Source organism: Eurytemora carolleeae, unplaced genomic scaffold, assembly GCF_000591075.1.
Source record: "Eurytemora carolleeae unplaced genomic scaffold, Eaff_2.0 scaffold1040, whole genome shotgun sequence".
NCBI lineage: Eukaryota > Metazoa > Arthropoda > Copepoda > Calanoida > Temoridae > Eurytemora > Eurytemora carolleeae.
The window spans coordinates 96572-112706 of record NW_019396968.1 but is presented as its reverse complement, the minus strand read 5'-3'; the positions used below and the strand labels follow the sequence as shown (position 1 = coordinate 112706).

Here is a 16135-nt window from a genome sequence, read left to right as displayed (position 1 = left end):
GCTGATTTGATTTAAGCATCAGTTTTGTTAAAGCATATTAAAGTATCTGATGGAAAACAAGTTGCAGTAAACTTTTAGGTTAGTCTCCAGAAAAGAGGGGGTCAAAAGATACTCTTGACCCCCCCCCTTTTTTTAAAAAGAGAGGGTCGTCGACCCCTTAACCCCCTGGATCCGCGCTTGCAACAAAATTGTGAGGATTGAAGAAATCCATTCATAAATGCTATATTTTAGGAATTTAACCAAGAAGTTTTTATAAGAAAATTTTTTTACATTTTGTATTTAAAAATGTTAAAAATTCAACATTAAATAATTAAATTGCTTCCTAAATTCCCGGGATTTTTCAAATCTATAAACCAGATTAAAAAAATGCTAATAAGTTTGGCACATAATGTATATTTAACTAATATAACTAATAAAGTATTTTATAATAGAGTACATAAATGTTTCAGTACTGGAGTCAAAAGTACAGTCTATAGTGTACAGATCAATACCTATACAACATTACATGCATGTATAGTGTACAGTTATAATAATCAACATAATTGAAAAATATTCCAAAATCAGCCGTACACTTGCAACTTCATGCAGAAAAGAAGTCCAAAAAATCACACTTCAGTGTCAGGTAACAAGATTGAACAAGAATGAGCATTGCAAAGTTTTTAAACGAAAAGTTTTCTGCGACACCCATTTGAATAATTTAACAGCTGTACAACAATGATAGTTCATGCTTGTAGATCATCTTCGTTTGCTGACTTCTTACTTAGGCCTGAAATATAACTTAATTAGTTTTCACATAAAAATATGCTTCAGGAGGCCGAAATTAAAGAATTTGAGCCGCGGTTTAAAATTAAGCTGCGGCTCAAATATGGTTGGTTCCACTTAAAATTGTATTAAATTTTCAAGATTTATTCCGGCACTTAATTGAAACCGGTTTTTGGGGGATTTGAGACGCGGCTTAATTTCATTAAATTCGGACAAGAGTTCCAATGTATCACATGCTAAAAATCTATATATGGAACGATTTTATGGAATAATTTCATAGCAAATCGTTCCTAAAAATGAATTCAATATGTTACAGCTAGTCCTAAAGGCCTTAGAAACTTCCTTAAAGCTTTAGTAAATTGTTTTATTATCTTGAAGAAATGGGAAACCCTTGTTGTAAAATCATGCTTGTGTACATTCAACCTACACCCTCCCCTCTCCAGATCAAGAAAATTTAATTAACATCATAAAATATTTAAATAATTAAGAAAGTTTTGAACTTTCCAAACCTTAAAAACAAAATTATAAAATAGGCCTAGATTTCCCCCCCCCCCTTGAAAACGTTTTGTTTAAATAAATCTGAAGAGGCTGTTTGTGTACATATTTATAAAACATATTGAGTGCAAAACTTTATCAATTCATGCAAAATATTTCTAACAATTAAAATCTTACAAACAAAAGTTTGCATGCTTGGTGTTAATAAGACGTGCAAAATCTTAATTGCCAAAGAATTTAGTTCAGTCTTATCATAAAAAATTCGTATATTCTATCGAAAATAAAAAGGTTATGAAAAACGAGGGTCTTTTAATTTAATTTCGTGAAAATAATTCTGTAATGATGGCTAGATAAGTGCTAAAATGTCATTTAGCGAGACAAAACCATTAGTTTAAAAATAAACTATTAAACTATAAAAAAATTATGGGAAATTGATCTTTTTACACTGCACACCTGACTTGTCTCTTGTTCATTGGACTATTCACGGTCATAACTTGAATTTAAAAGTCGTCTTCCTATTTCACAGGTCTATGGGTTTACTGTATGATTGTCGTGTTTGATAAAATAATGTATAGAATATTTTGGCATGCAGTTTGCAGATTTTTTACAAAAAAATAATTCTTTGAAATTTGGCGTTTAAAAATAAATCTGTTGTCCTAATTCTGCCGGATCTTGTTTATTTTTTCGTCATTTACTGATTTGTGCAAATTGGCCACCTCTTTTCATTATTCCATGTGCAAAATGCTAGGAGAATTTATGAAAACTTGATAAATAATCAGTAAAATTTTTCTGAACAAATTCATACTTCAATATTCAACACAAAAAATACTGTCAGAATTCTAATAGTGTGTGTTATTGCATTACACAACAAAGTTGTAGGGATAAAAAAAATCCATTTATTGATGCCATATTCTGGGAATTTGACGAAAAGAATTTGCTAAAAGAAAAAAATATTTATTATAATATATGACTGAAACTTTGTGATTGAATGAAATAACCATAATTGGAATTCTAATAGCGATAATTATAAAACTCATAATACCCCCATTCCATCACCCCGTCCCAACCCAACCACTCCACCATTTCTCTTGTGTCCCTACACCCTGTTACTCCAAGAGAACTCACACTAACACTAATCTCCACTACGTGGTTACTAGGCATTCATTTATTGTAGTCTACGTACACCCTCAACACTTCGCCGGTATATTTTCTCTGGCTTGGCATGAAGTAGTGATCTGGCGGGAAATCAGCTGGACCACGTGGCTGAGAGGCGAAACTTCCGGAACGTCGATCGTAGGAGGAATATCCCATGGGATAGGCAGGAGGCGGTGGGGCTGAGACATGTTGACCACGCGGCAAACTGTGAGTGTTTGCGCGCATTTGCCGGTCATAAGTGTGGCGCGCCGGGCCCCAGCCTTTGGGGTCGTCGTGATCAAATGCATCGTAAGCGTGGTTAGAGTGAACAGGTGGCTGGCTCACATAATCCTTCCATTGAGACTGGCTCAGAAGTTTCTCCTGAAAATGGAGAAAGAATTTAGAATGTTTGATTCGGTTATGAGAGATCTTTAAATAAAGGGTTCAAGGAGGGAGGGAGTCCAGAGTTCCTCAAATAGTAATCACCGCCACCCAAATCTGTTTTGCGGCAAGCGCGCTCCTCAATTGGTAATCTCTACCACCTCAATTAGTAATCACCGTAAAATTTTGTTTTCTGTGATTTGAATTTAATGCACTTTTAACACAATTTTCGACATCTATCGGGGTTTTATTGAGCTGCAACCCCTCCTCTTTACCGTATGTATTGATGAGCCCCGTCTTGTCATCCTGTATATAGTACAAGAGGCCTGCATCAGGGCAACCAGAACCAGAGCAGCAATACAAGCAACCACCACATACAGTTTGATATTAGGTTCATCCTCCGTTCTTGAATCCACAGAGTTCACAGTCTCAGAGACTATGATCTCGCCTGGAAATTAGCAATTTTAGTTTCAAGTGGTTTTAGCCTTAATTTTAGGAAACCCTCGATTTTTAGAATTGCATACCAGATTCACAACAGTATCCTTGAAAGCTTTTTAAGATCAAGTATTAACAAAAAACATATATCGATAATTAAAACTTAATTTAACTCTTTTCAAGCTAAAAGCCTAATTGCTATTGATTGCAGATAAAGAGTACGGTTGTGAACTAGTCATGTCTCTCTTAAAATGAGGGATCCCATGGAATTCAAACGACAGTTTCTTTAAGTTTCTTAAAAATAAGTTTTGAAAGCATGAGTGAATATTTTACCCATAGTAAGTGATTGAGGATCTAATCTAAGAGATCCAAGCCGTCCTCCGCTCACAGTTTCCTCAAGAGCAGAGGCTACGGTAACCTCCTTATCTTCAACGCTCTCAAACTCATTTTTGTCCAGTACAACCACCAAGTCAGTGTAGAACTCGCCCTGGTTATCACTGTAAAAAAATAATTTGGACTATTAACTTTAACATCTGTGTAGATTCTAGGGGGTATTAATTTATTGATAGTTTGATTAGAAAGGTTCTACCCTGAGGCGTAATCAGGAGGGGCTATGGTGGCTAAGCCCCCCTTGGTCAAATTTCTGACTACGGCCCAAAATAAAAGATTTTAAGGATGGGGATTCCCAGCTTTCAGTAAAGCTTCGGAAAAAGTTGAAAACCCAATTCAACATACTGATTCAACATACTGATTCAACATACTGATTCAACATACTGATTCAAATTCAACATACTGATTCAACATACTGATTCAACATACTGATTCAACATACTGATTCAATATACTGATTCAACATACTGATTCAAGCTCAGAATGTTATTGAAATCTGCTTATTAGAAAAAAAATATCGTTATGAAGTTGTGACCAAAATATGATATGCTTCTCCTAATTTGCTGGATGTATCCGGAGACCGAATTTAAAGAATTTGAACTGCGTCGCTGAACCATCAATAACCGGTTCGAATTGAGCGCTGGCTCAAATATCGAAACACTTATTCAAATTTTCAGCTGAAACAACCATGTTTGAACCGTGTCTCATGTCTAGACGCGGTTCAATTTCTTAAAATTCTCCCTCTATTCCCTTCTGTTAGAATCTCATAACACTTTGATAGAATCTCATAACACTTTGATAGAATCTCATAACACTCTGATAGAATCTCATAAAACATTCATAGAATCTCAAACCACTTTAAAAGAATCAAATAACACAGTAAGAATCTTAAAATACAAAATAATCTCATAAAGTTGATATGAGATTGGAATAGAACGAATAGAATTTGATAAAATAACCTTCAATAATATGGTATCAAAGAGTGAAGAACATAATAGAAATGGCTAAAATGTGTATATCTACCTATGGAATTTGATGACTTGAACTCCCTGGAAACCTGGAACGTTCTTGAGGTTGGTCTGACTAAGGCTCCTGGATATCCTGGTCTCAAGTTCAACATAATCCCTGACAAAAAAGCATAAATTTGAAAAAAATGTTGGCAAAATAATCTTAATAAACTTTTAACCTTCTAGCATTCTAGTATTAATGACTTATATTGATAATCCAACAAAAGAAGCTTGATGTTAAACAAATATTTGTATTAATTTGAAAGAATAATGTTGTGTTAAAAATAAAAATAAACTTACTTTGTTCCTTCATTAGGTAATTTGTAGAAGTTTCCAAGTTCCACAAACTTCATCTGAGCTGGGAACGTCAACACAGGAGGCTTCTGGGTCACGGCATAGGTCGGCTTACCATCAGCTAAACACCAATAATAAAGTGATAAAAAAAATTCTAGGAACTTGAAAGAAATATTTTCGGTGGCGCTACAACTTTGGTCATTTGCTCCACACTAAAAAAACAATTTAGAAATTGATAAAGAGGTGGAACCCCTGTATTCGTTTAGTGCAATTCTTTCTGGTAAAAATAATAATCAGAGAAAACAATTAGTTTGATTTGATGAACATCCCTTTACAACAAGTTGAACCGACCAACCAGGACATGATTTGATGAATATCCCTTTACAACAAGTTGAACCGACCTAAACGACATGATTTGAAGAATATCCCTTTACAAAAAGTTGAACCGACCTAAACGACATGATTTGATGAATATCCCTTTACAACAAGTTGAACCGACCTAAACGACATGATTTGATGATTATCCCTTTACAACAAGTTGCACCGACCTATACGACATGATTCGATGAATATCCCTTTACAACAAGTGGAACCGACCAGTCCTATCTGATTTGATGAAACAAGGTGAACCGACCAGCCAGACATGATTTGATAAATATCCCTTTACAACAAGTGGAACCGGCCTGTCCGACGTGATTTGATGAATATCCCTTTACAACAAGGTGAACTGACCTCTTCGATATGATTTGATGAATATCCCTTTACAACAAGGTGAACTGACAACTTCGATATGATTTGATGAATATCCCTTTACAGCAAGGTGAACCGACCTTATAACGCCATGGTTTGATAAATATCCGTTTACAACAAGTGGAACCGACCTGTCCGACATGATTTGATGAATATCCTCTCTGTCGAAGGAACAGGGGTGATCTCGTGCTTCTTTATCCTCTTGTTTACCCCGTTGTACCGACCCCCGCGTACAGGGAAGATCATGTACATGCCCTCGTTGTCTGTGAATGCGACATCTTGTTTGTCTCCTGTTTCACGGGCTCTGGTAAATCTTGTAAATAAAAGAATTTGGTGAATGTTGTAAAAATTGGTTAAAACTTGACAAAACCAAGATTATAATTGATCCAAAAGTAATATCATGAAAATTGTTTAATGGACTGACAACGTGATTTCAGGTGATACTTGAGCAACAATGATGAAGAAATCCACGCTTTTCAATTTCGAAATGTTAATTCTGTCAATTTTTTTCTTTGTCTCTTGCTGCGTAAAGCCGCAGGTCATTTTTCGTGAGAAACCACAATTCAAAATGATCAATTTTCAGACGAAGGGTAACATTATGTATTGGTCATTAAACATGTTTAGATGAAGGGTCGCTTAAGATTACGCCCACAGTCGAGTCCCTTAATGGAATTGTAAGCTGAACTTCAAGTAACTCTCCAAACAAAGACAAAAATACCTTATTTTCAACAGTACCCTGAAAACCTAAATCTGATCAAAAACATGGGAGATAACGCCGTTTTTCTGACTCGAAAAGGGTTTAATTCTATTAAATTTATCCAATTTTTCTTTTAAGCAGCAAGAAATGCGCAATTTGCACTTTTGCAGAGAAACTACAAATCAAACTTGACAGTTTTCAAAGAGAAAAATTATAGAGTTCGAGTTCAAGGTTGATCAGACAAAGATTTTATGGGTACTGTTGTAAATCGAGCATTGCCATTTTGCATGGATAGTCACTTGAAATTACACTTACAGTTTTCAAAGTAAATATGAATTTTAATTTAGAAGAATTCGTTCGAAAAAACAGCAGGACTTACTTTAGTGTGGTGAAGCCGTCCTCCGTTTTGCCTGAAGCGTTCTCAATGTCCTGCTGGTTCTCCAGGACAGGGTTCAAGTAGTTCGTCGTCCACATATCCATCAAGAAGAACCTGATACAGATTAAATCTTATTTTCAAAAGTTAAAAAGAAAACTAAATGAAGGTGTTAACCGTTTTTTAAAAAAAAACTACTTTTAATTTTAAATAAAAAAACAATGAGTTTCAAGTTTCAAGTATTTAAATCATAAACAGTTCATGTGATTACTGTACAGTGAGACCAATAAAACTGTGAGAAAGGAAGACGACTGTTAGATTTAAGTTATGATTATAATATTCCAATAAACTTGAACAACAAAACTATTATGAATAAAGAACCATTTTACTTGATAAGTTGGATTTCAAGTTACTGCTAAAACTATTTAGATTAAAACCACAGAAAATATATTAAATGTCGTCTTCCTATTCAACAGTAGAATGTGTCTTGTAATAATTTTGAAACACAAATATCCCACCTTCCATTTGGTTCAACCCAACCAAGAATAGCATCTGTCAGACTCATAAAGGGTGTGTTAGAGAACCCTGCAGTACAATACTCATCGTAAACAAAATAAACAAAGAAATTAAATGTTAAAAATCTAAGCTTTTTGAAATGAAAAGAAAAAATTATTTATTTACTTTTACAGTATTACAATGCATGTTTATGGTTTAGTTTGTTTAAAAAAATTTGACAAAATATCCATAATATCCAAAAAAGCTAACTATATATTGAAAATTGTCATTTTTCTTTAAGTATCGATTTATAAATCTTTAGATGTTAAGAGAAAGGAACTGTTGTACTGTGGATATTATGATCAGTTCTTGATCTTGATATTTGTTAATTTAATCTTTAATTCTATATTTATTCCCATTAAGTGCAGAAAACGAAAAGCCAATCAAAAGCAAAGTATTTTTGCGTTTGATCAATCAGATAACAGAGAACGTATGGATATCCAAATCAAGATATCAAGGAGATTTTGTGGGTATCAATTACAAGAGTTCACAGCTCAGCATAGATTTTTAAATACAATAATTTTAGTTGTTGATGAGTTGTGTACTGCCCTATTCCAGTCCATTTGTTTGGATTATTGGATATTATTGTAAAGTTGATTTTATCAAGATTCTCGTCATATTCCCATCGGGCAAAATATTCACATGTCTTATCCTGAAATAAATTATTAGTTTAGTAAAAAAGAAAAAAGAGCTGGAGAAAGATGTAAAACTAAAAAGAAGAAAAAAGAGCTGGAGAAAATATAAAATTAAAAAAAAGAGCTGGAGAAAATATAAAACTAAATAAAAAGAAAAAAGAGTTGGAGAAAGATGTAAATCTAAAAAGAAGAAAAAAGAGCTGGAGAAAGATGTAAAACTAAAAAGAAGAAAAAAGAGCTGGAGAAAGATATAAAACTAAAAAGAAAAAAGAGCTGGAGAAAGATGTAAAACTAAAAAGAAGAAAAAAGAGCTGGAGAAAGATGTAAAACCATAGATAAAGATAGATTGCGCATAAGANGAGAAAGATGTAAAACTAAAAAGAAGAAAAAAGAGCTGGAGAAAGATGTAAAACTAAAAAGAAGGAAAAATAAAGAGGAGAAACAGGGTGAAGAAATCAAAGAATATTTTGGGAAGAGTAAAATTAGAAACATAAATCAAGGTTAAAAGAAATGAAAAGTTAAACTATTTTGTCTACAATATTGAAGAACAAACAAAACATTAGTCAACAAAGTTATCCAACGTCATTCTTTACATAAAATCATTTTCATCCTTAATTGTGTATAAAGGTCACAAATTAACAGCAAGTAAAATTAAACTTTATTAAAAGAAATAAAAAAATGTTCTAAATTATTTTATGAAGTTCTACCTGAACACTGCAGGATGAAGGATACTTAAACTCATTCCCACAATAGTTGAGATCAGCCACTTCGTTTAAATCTCGTTTACTTTCATCAAAAAAGTTTAAACTCGTCTTTCCTCTGTTCTCTTTCCCATGGTACTTCAACTCGTCCGGACGATAGTAGTCAGGTATGGAGGCCTTCTCGGACTCTAGTCCGGAGGCGGGGGAGTGGCTGTACATCCCTGTCTCCTGGCCCACGGCCCAGATGACGAGCATCTCCTCGTCTATGATCGTGTGATCGGTTGGACCGTTCGCTTCAAGCTTCTTCCTGGAGTCGGGCAACCATTATTCAATTTAAAAAGTTTTAATAGGACGGAAACCCTGATTTTAAAATAAAAATAAAAAAGATAAAAAAGCTTGATCCAATCATAACATGAGAAAAAGGAAGGTTGAAAAATAATGAAAAATACAGTGATACCCATAAAACTGTGTGATAGGAAAAGACTGTTAGACTAAGTTTAATTTGCAACAATGTTTTCTTTCTATTCCACAGTTTTATGGGAACCACTGTATAAAAACACTAAATTATGTACACTCAAAACTCAAGCAGAAAAGGGGGGAAAGGAAGCTTACAAACTTATAAAAAATATTAAATGAATGAATGGATGTATGGCCAGGTAAAGAAAGGTTGAAAACTAATGAATAATATGAAATAAATGGATGAATGGATGAGGAAAGGAAGGTTGAAAACTAATGAATTATATGAAATTAATGGATGAATGGATGAGGAAAGGAAGGTTGAAAACTAATGAACTATATGAAATGAATGCATGAATGGGGAAAGGAAGGTTATAAACTAATGAATTATATGAAATGAAAGGATGAATGGGGAAAGGAAGATTAAAAAAAAATAAATTATATGAAATGAATGAATGAATGGGGAAAGGAAGGTTGAAAACTAATGAATTATATGAAATGAATGGATGAATGGGGAAAGAAAAGTTTAAAACTAATGAATAAAATTAAATGAATGGATGGATGGATGCGGAAAGAAAGGTAGAGAACTAATGAATTAAATGAAATGAATGGATGAATGGAGAAAGGAAGGTTAAAAACTAATAACTAATGTATAATAAATGAATGAATGGTTTCCTAAAAAATATTGTAGTTTCTCCATCTTCCTCCCAGGCTAGAGCAGCGGTTATATCACTCTCTCCTCCCCAGTAGGTATCTCTCTACAATAAAAGGGAGTGTTCACTAACTTGAAAATATCTCTCTACAATTAAAGGGAGTGTTCACCAATTTTAAAATATTTCTCTACAATAACAGGGAGCGTTCACCAATTTGAAAACATCTCTCTACAATAAAAGGGAGAGTTCACCAATTTGAAAATATCTCTCTACAATAAAAGGGAGTGTTCACCAATTTGAAAATATCTCTCTACAATAAAAGGGAGTGTTCACCAATTTGAAAACATCTCTCTACAATAAAAGGGAGTGTTCACCAATTTGAAAATATCTCTCTACAATAAAAGGTAGTGTTCACCAATTTGAAAATATCTCTGTACAATAAAAGGGAGTGTTCACTAACTTGAAAATATCTCTCTACAATAAAAGGGAGTGTTCACCAATTTTAAAATATTTCTCTACAATAACAGGGAGCGTTCACCAATTTGAAAATATCTCTCTACAATGTAAGGTAGTGTTCACCAATTTGAAAATATCTCTGTACAATAAAAGGGAGTGTTCACCAATTTGAAAATATCTCTCTACAATGTAAGGTAGTGTTCACCAATTTGAAAATATTTCTCTAAAATAAAAGGGAGTGTTCACCAATTTGAAAATGCATATCTCAGTGATCTAAGGCTTGGAAGCTCTAGAGCATAACTTGACGAGATTTTTGCCAATTACTTCTGAAAAAAACTAAATATATATATGAAAACAAGGGCTTCACGGTTCTAAATTGTACATGTCTAAGGCTAGAAATAATTACTTTGAGTTAGTGAGGTAAAAACAAACGTCAAATGGTTACGGTCTTGAAAATTCATAAAAGTATTATTAGCAGTCAGGATCTATGTGATATAATATCACAGTTTTTGTATCATTTGATCGAATAGCGTAAAAAATCGGGTTTTGACAGAATTTTATATAATTCTGGTAAGATAGCTATAACTGTGTTACTCATAAAAAAGTTGAGGTACGTAGAATGAGTATTTTTGAACCGGCAAATATGCTCTTTAAGCAGTTAGTTAAAGAAAGTTTCAAGCAGAAATAAACAGGTGAAAAATAAAATAAAATACATTTTTTCCGAAAGTTACATTTTAGTCCAATTTGATACCAAACTTACTCATTAGTTCACTTTAATATAGATGAGGTAGTTCTATGAAGGCAAATGTTTAGATTCTGAAAACAGATATCTCTGTAAACAAAACAAAAACAGGGTTTCTCATTTTTATGTGAAACAAAGGTATCAATCCTCAACCCTTTTATACTAATTCTTATCTCTTGTTTTTTTCAAGTTGAAGCAATAAAATCTATTTTACAAGTTAAAAGGTTTTAGGACAAAGAAAAACAAGTTCTCTTTCTCAACTCTACATTAGTGCTATCCATTCCAACCCTAAACTGACTCATTTAATCAACAGGATCTAATTTAAAACTTCTTCTATATAGGAAGTGTAAGAAAAAAATGAAGTAGTTTTCTTGCATGACTGGTCTTTCATAGAATTGACTCTTGACCTTTAATGACCAGCCATCCTAAAATTATGCTAACCTATTTTCATTTAGTTATTTTTACTTAAAAGACGAAAACTGATGTTCTAAATATAAATTAAACCTGCATATAAAAGTCTCATCAAGACAGGGTCGACTTTGAAGTGTCGCAACGCCTTGGGTCTTGATTTTACCGCTCTAACTCACTTATGCTTTTTTGTTGCCCTTTATATGCACATTTAGGACTATACAGCACTTGTTATGCTTTGGTTTTTAAGAAGTATTTAGCAAAATTCTCATCGATTTTTGCTTGAGAGCTTGAAACCTTTAAATCACAGTGCATGTCGTGCCAATGTGATTTTTTTTAATTACATCAATGTATTGGTACTTTTCATGAAGAAAATAATGAAAAGATATTTTTAAAGATTATTAAAAAATTTTCTAGAAAACTAAATAAAAAAACTTAAAGGGAGTTATTACCACAAACTCTGATTTTCAAATTCTTATCTCTTTGCAACCAAATGTCGTAGATTTTTGAGATTTCAAGTAAAAAATTCTGTTAGATCAAATAGTCTAAGTCTGAAATATCAAAGGTGTACACCATTATAGAGGTTGCAAAGATATTGGGATTAGATAATCCGAGTTTGTGGTAAAAAATCAGTTCGTTTAAAACAAACATTCATGGAGTATAGTTAAAACGAAGTGCAGCTTAAAACGTTTCTAAAACAGTTGAACCAGTTGGAGATGAAAATCTCTTGGTATAACTTCCTTAAATACTTCTAGTTATTCAATAAAAAGCTGGATTAAATGTTATCCATCCTAACTCCATGTATCAGGACTCCCTGCAGCTTAGCTAATTAATAAATTCCCCACACCCCACCCCTTCCACTGCTAACAAGGAAAAACTTCTGATATTATTAAAAATGTTAAGTTTGTAAATGTAAATTATGTAATGGAGACTTGTTTAAATTAAAATTTTTATTTTTATTACAAAAAATACTTTAGTTTTTTATGTTTCACCATTTCTTCTTGCAGAACAAAATGTTGGAAGCAAAGAATTGAAAAGTTTGAAAGGGAATCCGTAAATTACTTTGTAAGAGAAAACATATTGGAAAAAATCTTTTTTCAAACTTAAAAACATGGATATCTCATTCTTTCTAGATCATACAAAGCTCTTGAGGGTACCGTTGTGAATCTGAACAATTAGTCAATAAATAGAGGTTTATTTAATATTTACGTCTCTAGTCCCTTGAATAATCAGTCTAAATTATGCTGTAACTATAGCTTGAATAATTAGTCTAAATTATGTTATAACTATAGCTTGAATAATTAGTCTAAATTATGCTATAACTATAGCTTAAACCCCAAGCTTTGCCCTGGACTTTTCTCTATAGATGTCAACCCACTCAACTTAGAATTTCTAAACCTACAACATTCCTTTGGTTTTACAATAAAAATTTGAGGCAAATTGGACATACAATTAAAAAGACAGAAAAACAGAGATTACCAATTTATACATATATCTTTATGCCCTATACTAACCTGTGGAGTAGATCTATCCCTGGTATAAAAGTCCCAAACCCTGGAAGTATCTCCTCGAGCCATTCCTATCACCATATCCATACAGTCCATACTATGCAGCTTTCCCTTCGGAGTCCAGGGGTTCCCATTTAGAACTTCCGGTTCAGCCTCAGGTTCCGGTTCCGGTTCAGATTCGGGTTCCGGTTCTGGTTCCGACTCAGGTTCGGGTTCGGGTTCAGCTGATCCCTCCTGATCAGGTTCAGGTTCAGGTTGACTTGATGTATCCGGTTTCTCCTGCTCTCCGTCTGTCCCTAGTTCCGGTTTCTCGGTGTTCAAAGCTGAAACATATTTGGTTGGTTAAAAATATTCGTATCTGAACCGTATACGCCCTATACTAGGGTATAAACACCTACCTTGGCATAAACAACAAGCTCATGAATAAATAATTTAGAAATAAATTAAGTTCTATATTTCTCCTTCAACGTGTTTTCCGGTTTAACTCTGTTGCATACTTGAAATTAATGAAGCACATTTATGTGCTCATATAAAAATCAATCTTGCATCCTGGGCCTGTAGGTTAAAAACAGATACTTCATATCAGGTCCCTAAATTGGTTACTAAACATGAAAACGCCTCTGCGTGCCTGCCTTCAAATAAACCATATGATTATATCTCAAGTTTATGAGAAGGTTTGATGGATGAATTTAGAAAATAGAATTGGGAGTCAGAAACCCTATAGTACTCCAGGGAACCCTATAGTACTCCAGAGAACCTTTTAGTACTCCAGGGAACCCTTTAGTACTCAAGAGAACCTTTTAGTACTCCAGGGAACCCTTTAGTACTCCAGGGAACCCTTTAGTACTCCAGTGAACCCTTTAGTACTCCAGGGAACCCTTTAGTACTCAAGAGAACCTTTTAGTACTCCAGGGAACCCTTTAGTACTAAAGGGAACCCTTTAGTACTCCAGGGAACCTTTTAGTACTCAAGAAAACCCTTTAGTACTCCAGGGAACCCTTTAGTACTCCAGTGAACCCTTTAGTACTCCAAGGACCCCTTTAATACTCCAGGGACCCTGTAATACTCCAGGGAACCCTTTAGTACTCCAGGAAACTCTCTAGTACTCCAGGGAACCCTTTAGTACTCCAGGGAACCCTTTAGTACTCCAGGGAACCCTTTAGTACTCCAGGGAACCCTTTAGTACTCCAGTGAACCCTTTAGTACTCCAGTGAACCCTTTAGAACTCCAGGGAACCCTTTAGTACTCCAGGGAACCCTTTAGTACTCCAGGGAACCCTTTAGTACTCCAGGGAACTCTCTAGTACTCCAGGGAACCCTTTAGTACTTCGGGGAATCCTTGGAGAATGGAGAAACTTTAAACATCTTAAAACACAAATTAAAGTTTCACTTATTTTATGACAATTTTGTATTTTACAATTCCAGAACTCCAGAAATGAACTAAAAACTGTAATTTTCAAATTACTATATCTTTCAAACCTAATGTTGTGAATCATTCATACTTTAAACTTTAACAATTTGATCTCTAGCAGAACTCACAGTTCAAATATAAAACATCAGGCTATAAAGATATAAGAATTAAAGAATTGGAATATGAGGAGAGTAACCAGTTCAGTTCCTTTCAGGGGCGTATTCAGGAATTTGTTCAGGAGGGATGCTCACATTTTTTTTTCAGGAGGGTGTTACGCACTCCCTGGGCATAAAAACCCTCTTGGAGTCATAGATTTTACTGATTCCAGGAGGGATGAGCCCCCAAAAGAAAAAGAGAAAAAAATACAAAAAAATCAATTCTAAAATCGGACCAGTCAACTTGACACTCCAGCAACTTTGTAATCCACTTTTAGAGGTTATTGTGACCCTTAAAAAATCGTTAATAGAGAAAAATATATAAAAATCATCAATAGAAAAATTATATTAAAAAATGAAATAATGAGAACAGAACAGTAAATCCCAAAACAAAGAAACAGTAAAATTGTAACCCTACGCATAACTATAAACAGACCGCTGCATAATATGCACAAATATTCCTGTATAACACAAACTATACTTAAAATCCCATCTTTAAACTACTATGCAACTATAAGAAAAACATAAGCTGTTTCAAATAATCCAAAATTGAAAAATATCATGCCATTCTTTGACCTTCGTGATTATTTCTTTATTGGTGTTCAAAAAATGAAAATGAGTAAAAGTATTCTTCCTTTTATAAACAATTATCTCCACCTTTAAATTCTCTGTAGATTTATCAAAACACCAAAGGTTTCGAACCCTGAAGAAAATATTTACATTTCATTCTGTTTCGAATTTATAAATGAAGTGATTTGACAAGAACGGAAATGGCCCGACCATGAATCCTGAATATATTCATAAACCCTGCCTGTGAAAGATCAAAGTCGGAGTTGGACTTGAACCTGAAAAATCAGACTGAATTTTAGAAAATGCGTCACGGTGCATGAAATCAGATTTGCCGGATCGGGTCACGTCATACAAAAAAGTTTGACTTTTTATCAACAAGAATTAAGACTAATTAAGAAAATCTAAATTTTTCCCATTTATTTTTAATATCAAGGATAGAATATTTTAGAAACATTGACGTTTTCACCAATGTAAGTTTAATATATTTAGTATATTATTTAGTCGTGGAGGTTCTTCCTCTAGGACTACGCCAAGAATGGGAACAAACGTCTTGGCACTTATCCACACCTCTATTTCAATCCTGCTCCATTCAATCATCCCCTAGCTTCATTTGATCCTCTCCTACTATCCCTCAAACCAAACCCAAACTCAATTCTCACTCGTAACCTCGAATCTAGATTTCAACACTCAAGACTTAACATCACTCAATAGTCAACACTCAAGACTAAACATCACTCAACAGTCAAAACCCAACACTTAACATCACTTAACACTCAACACTCAACACATAACATCACTCAACAGTCAATAATCAACACTTAACATCACTTAACAGCACATAACACTCAAAACTCAAAACTCAACATTCAACACTCAACACTCAACACTCAACACTCAACACACAACACTCAACACACTCAACACTCAAGATCACTCCATACTCAACATCATTCCACACACCAGTTAACACTAAACACTTAACATCACTCAACACTCAAAAGCAGTCTACTTAAACCCCGGCAACTTTATATCAGTGCCAGGATTGTAAGAAAATAAACATTTGGAATTAAGTTTTTACGCAGTAATATCAGCCAGTCAAATACGGCCCCAACCCTTACCTCGTCTATACGTTACATCTCTACCCTTAATCTTTACCCCCCCCCCCCCC

The 16135-nt window shown here is 34.0% G+C and overlaps 1 protein-coding gene across 2 annotated transcripts in view; it reads right to left on the bottom strand.

Moving 5' to 3' along the window:
* Positions 1 to 373: 373 nt before the first annotated feature.
* Positions 374 to 16135, bottom strand: part of LOC111710611 (uncharacterized) — a 29968-nt gene continuing 14206 nt past the window's right edge. Inside the window, exons 12-24 of one of the 2 annotated variants that reach the window (XM_023484720.1) lie at positions 12839 to 13155; positions 9741 to 9823; positions 8616 to 8916; positions 7823 to 7925; positions 7237 to 7303; positions 6725 to 6835; positions 5780 to 5961; positions 4905 to 5019; positions 4621 to 4722; positions 3541 to 3704; positions 3048 to 3220; positions 2383 to 2772; positions 374 to 766 (exon numbers count right to left, since the gene is read on the bottom strand). In XM_023484720.1, coding sequence (XP_023340488.1) covers positions 2419 to 2772; positions 3048 to 3220; positions 3541 to 3704; positions 4621 to 4722; positions 4905 to 5019; positions 5780 to 5961; positions 6725 to 6835; positions 7237 to 7303; positions 7823 to 7925; positions 8616 to 8916; positions 9741 to 9823; positions 12839 to 13155 — 2072 coding nt within the window. In that variant the 3' untranslated portion in view covers positions 374 to 766; positions 2383 to 2418. The remainder of the gene's footprint in view (positions 767 to 2382; positions 2773 to 3047; positions 3221 to 3540; positions 3705 to 4620; positions 4723 to 4904; positions 5020 to 5779; positions 5962 to 6724; positions 6836 to 7236; positions 7304 to 7822; positions 7926 to 8615; positions 8917 to 9740; positions 9824 to 12838; positions 13156 to 16135) is intronic. The other variant, XM_023484721.1, reaches the window with a different exon arrangement.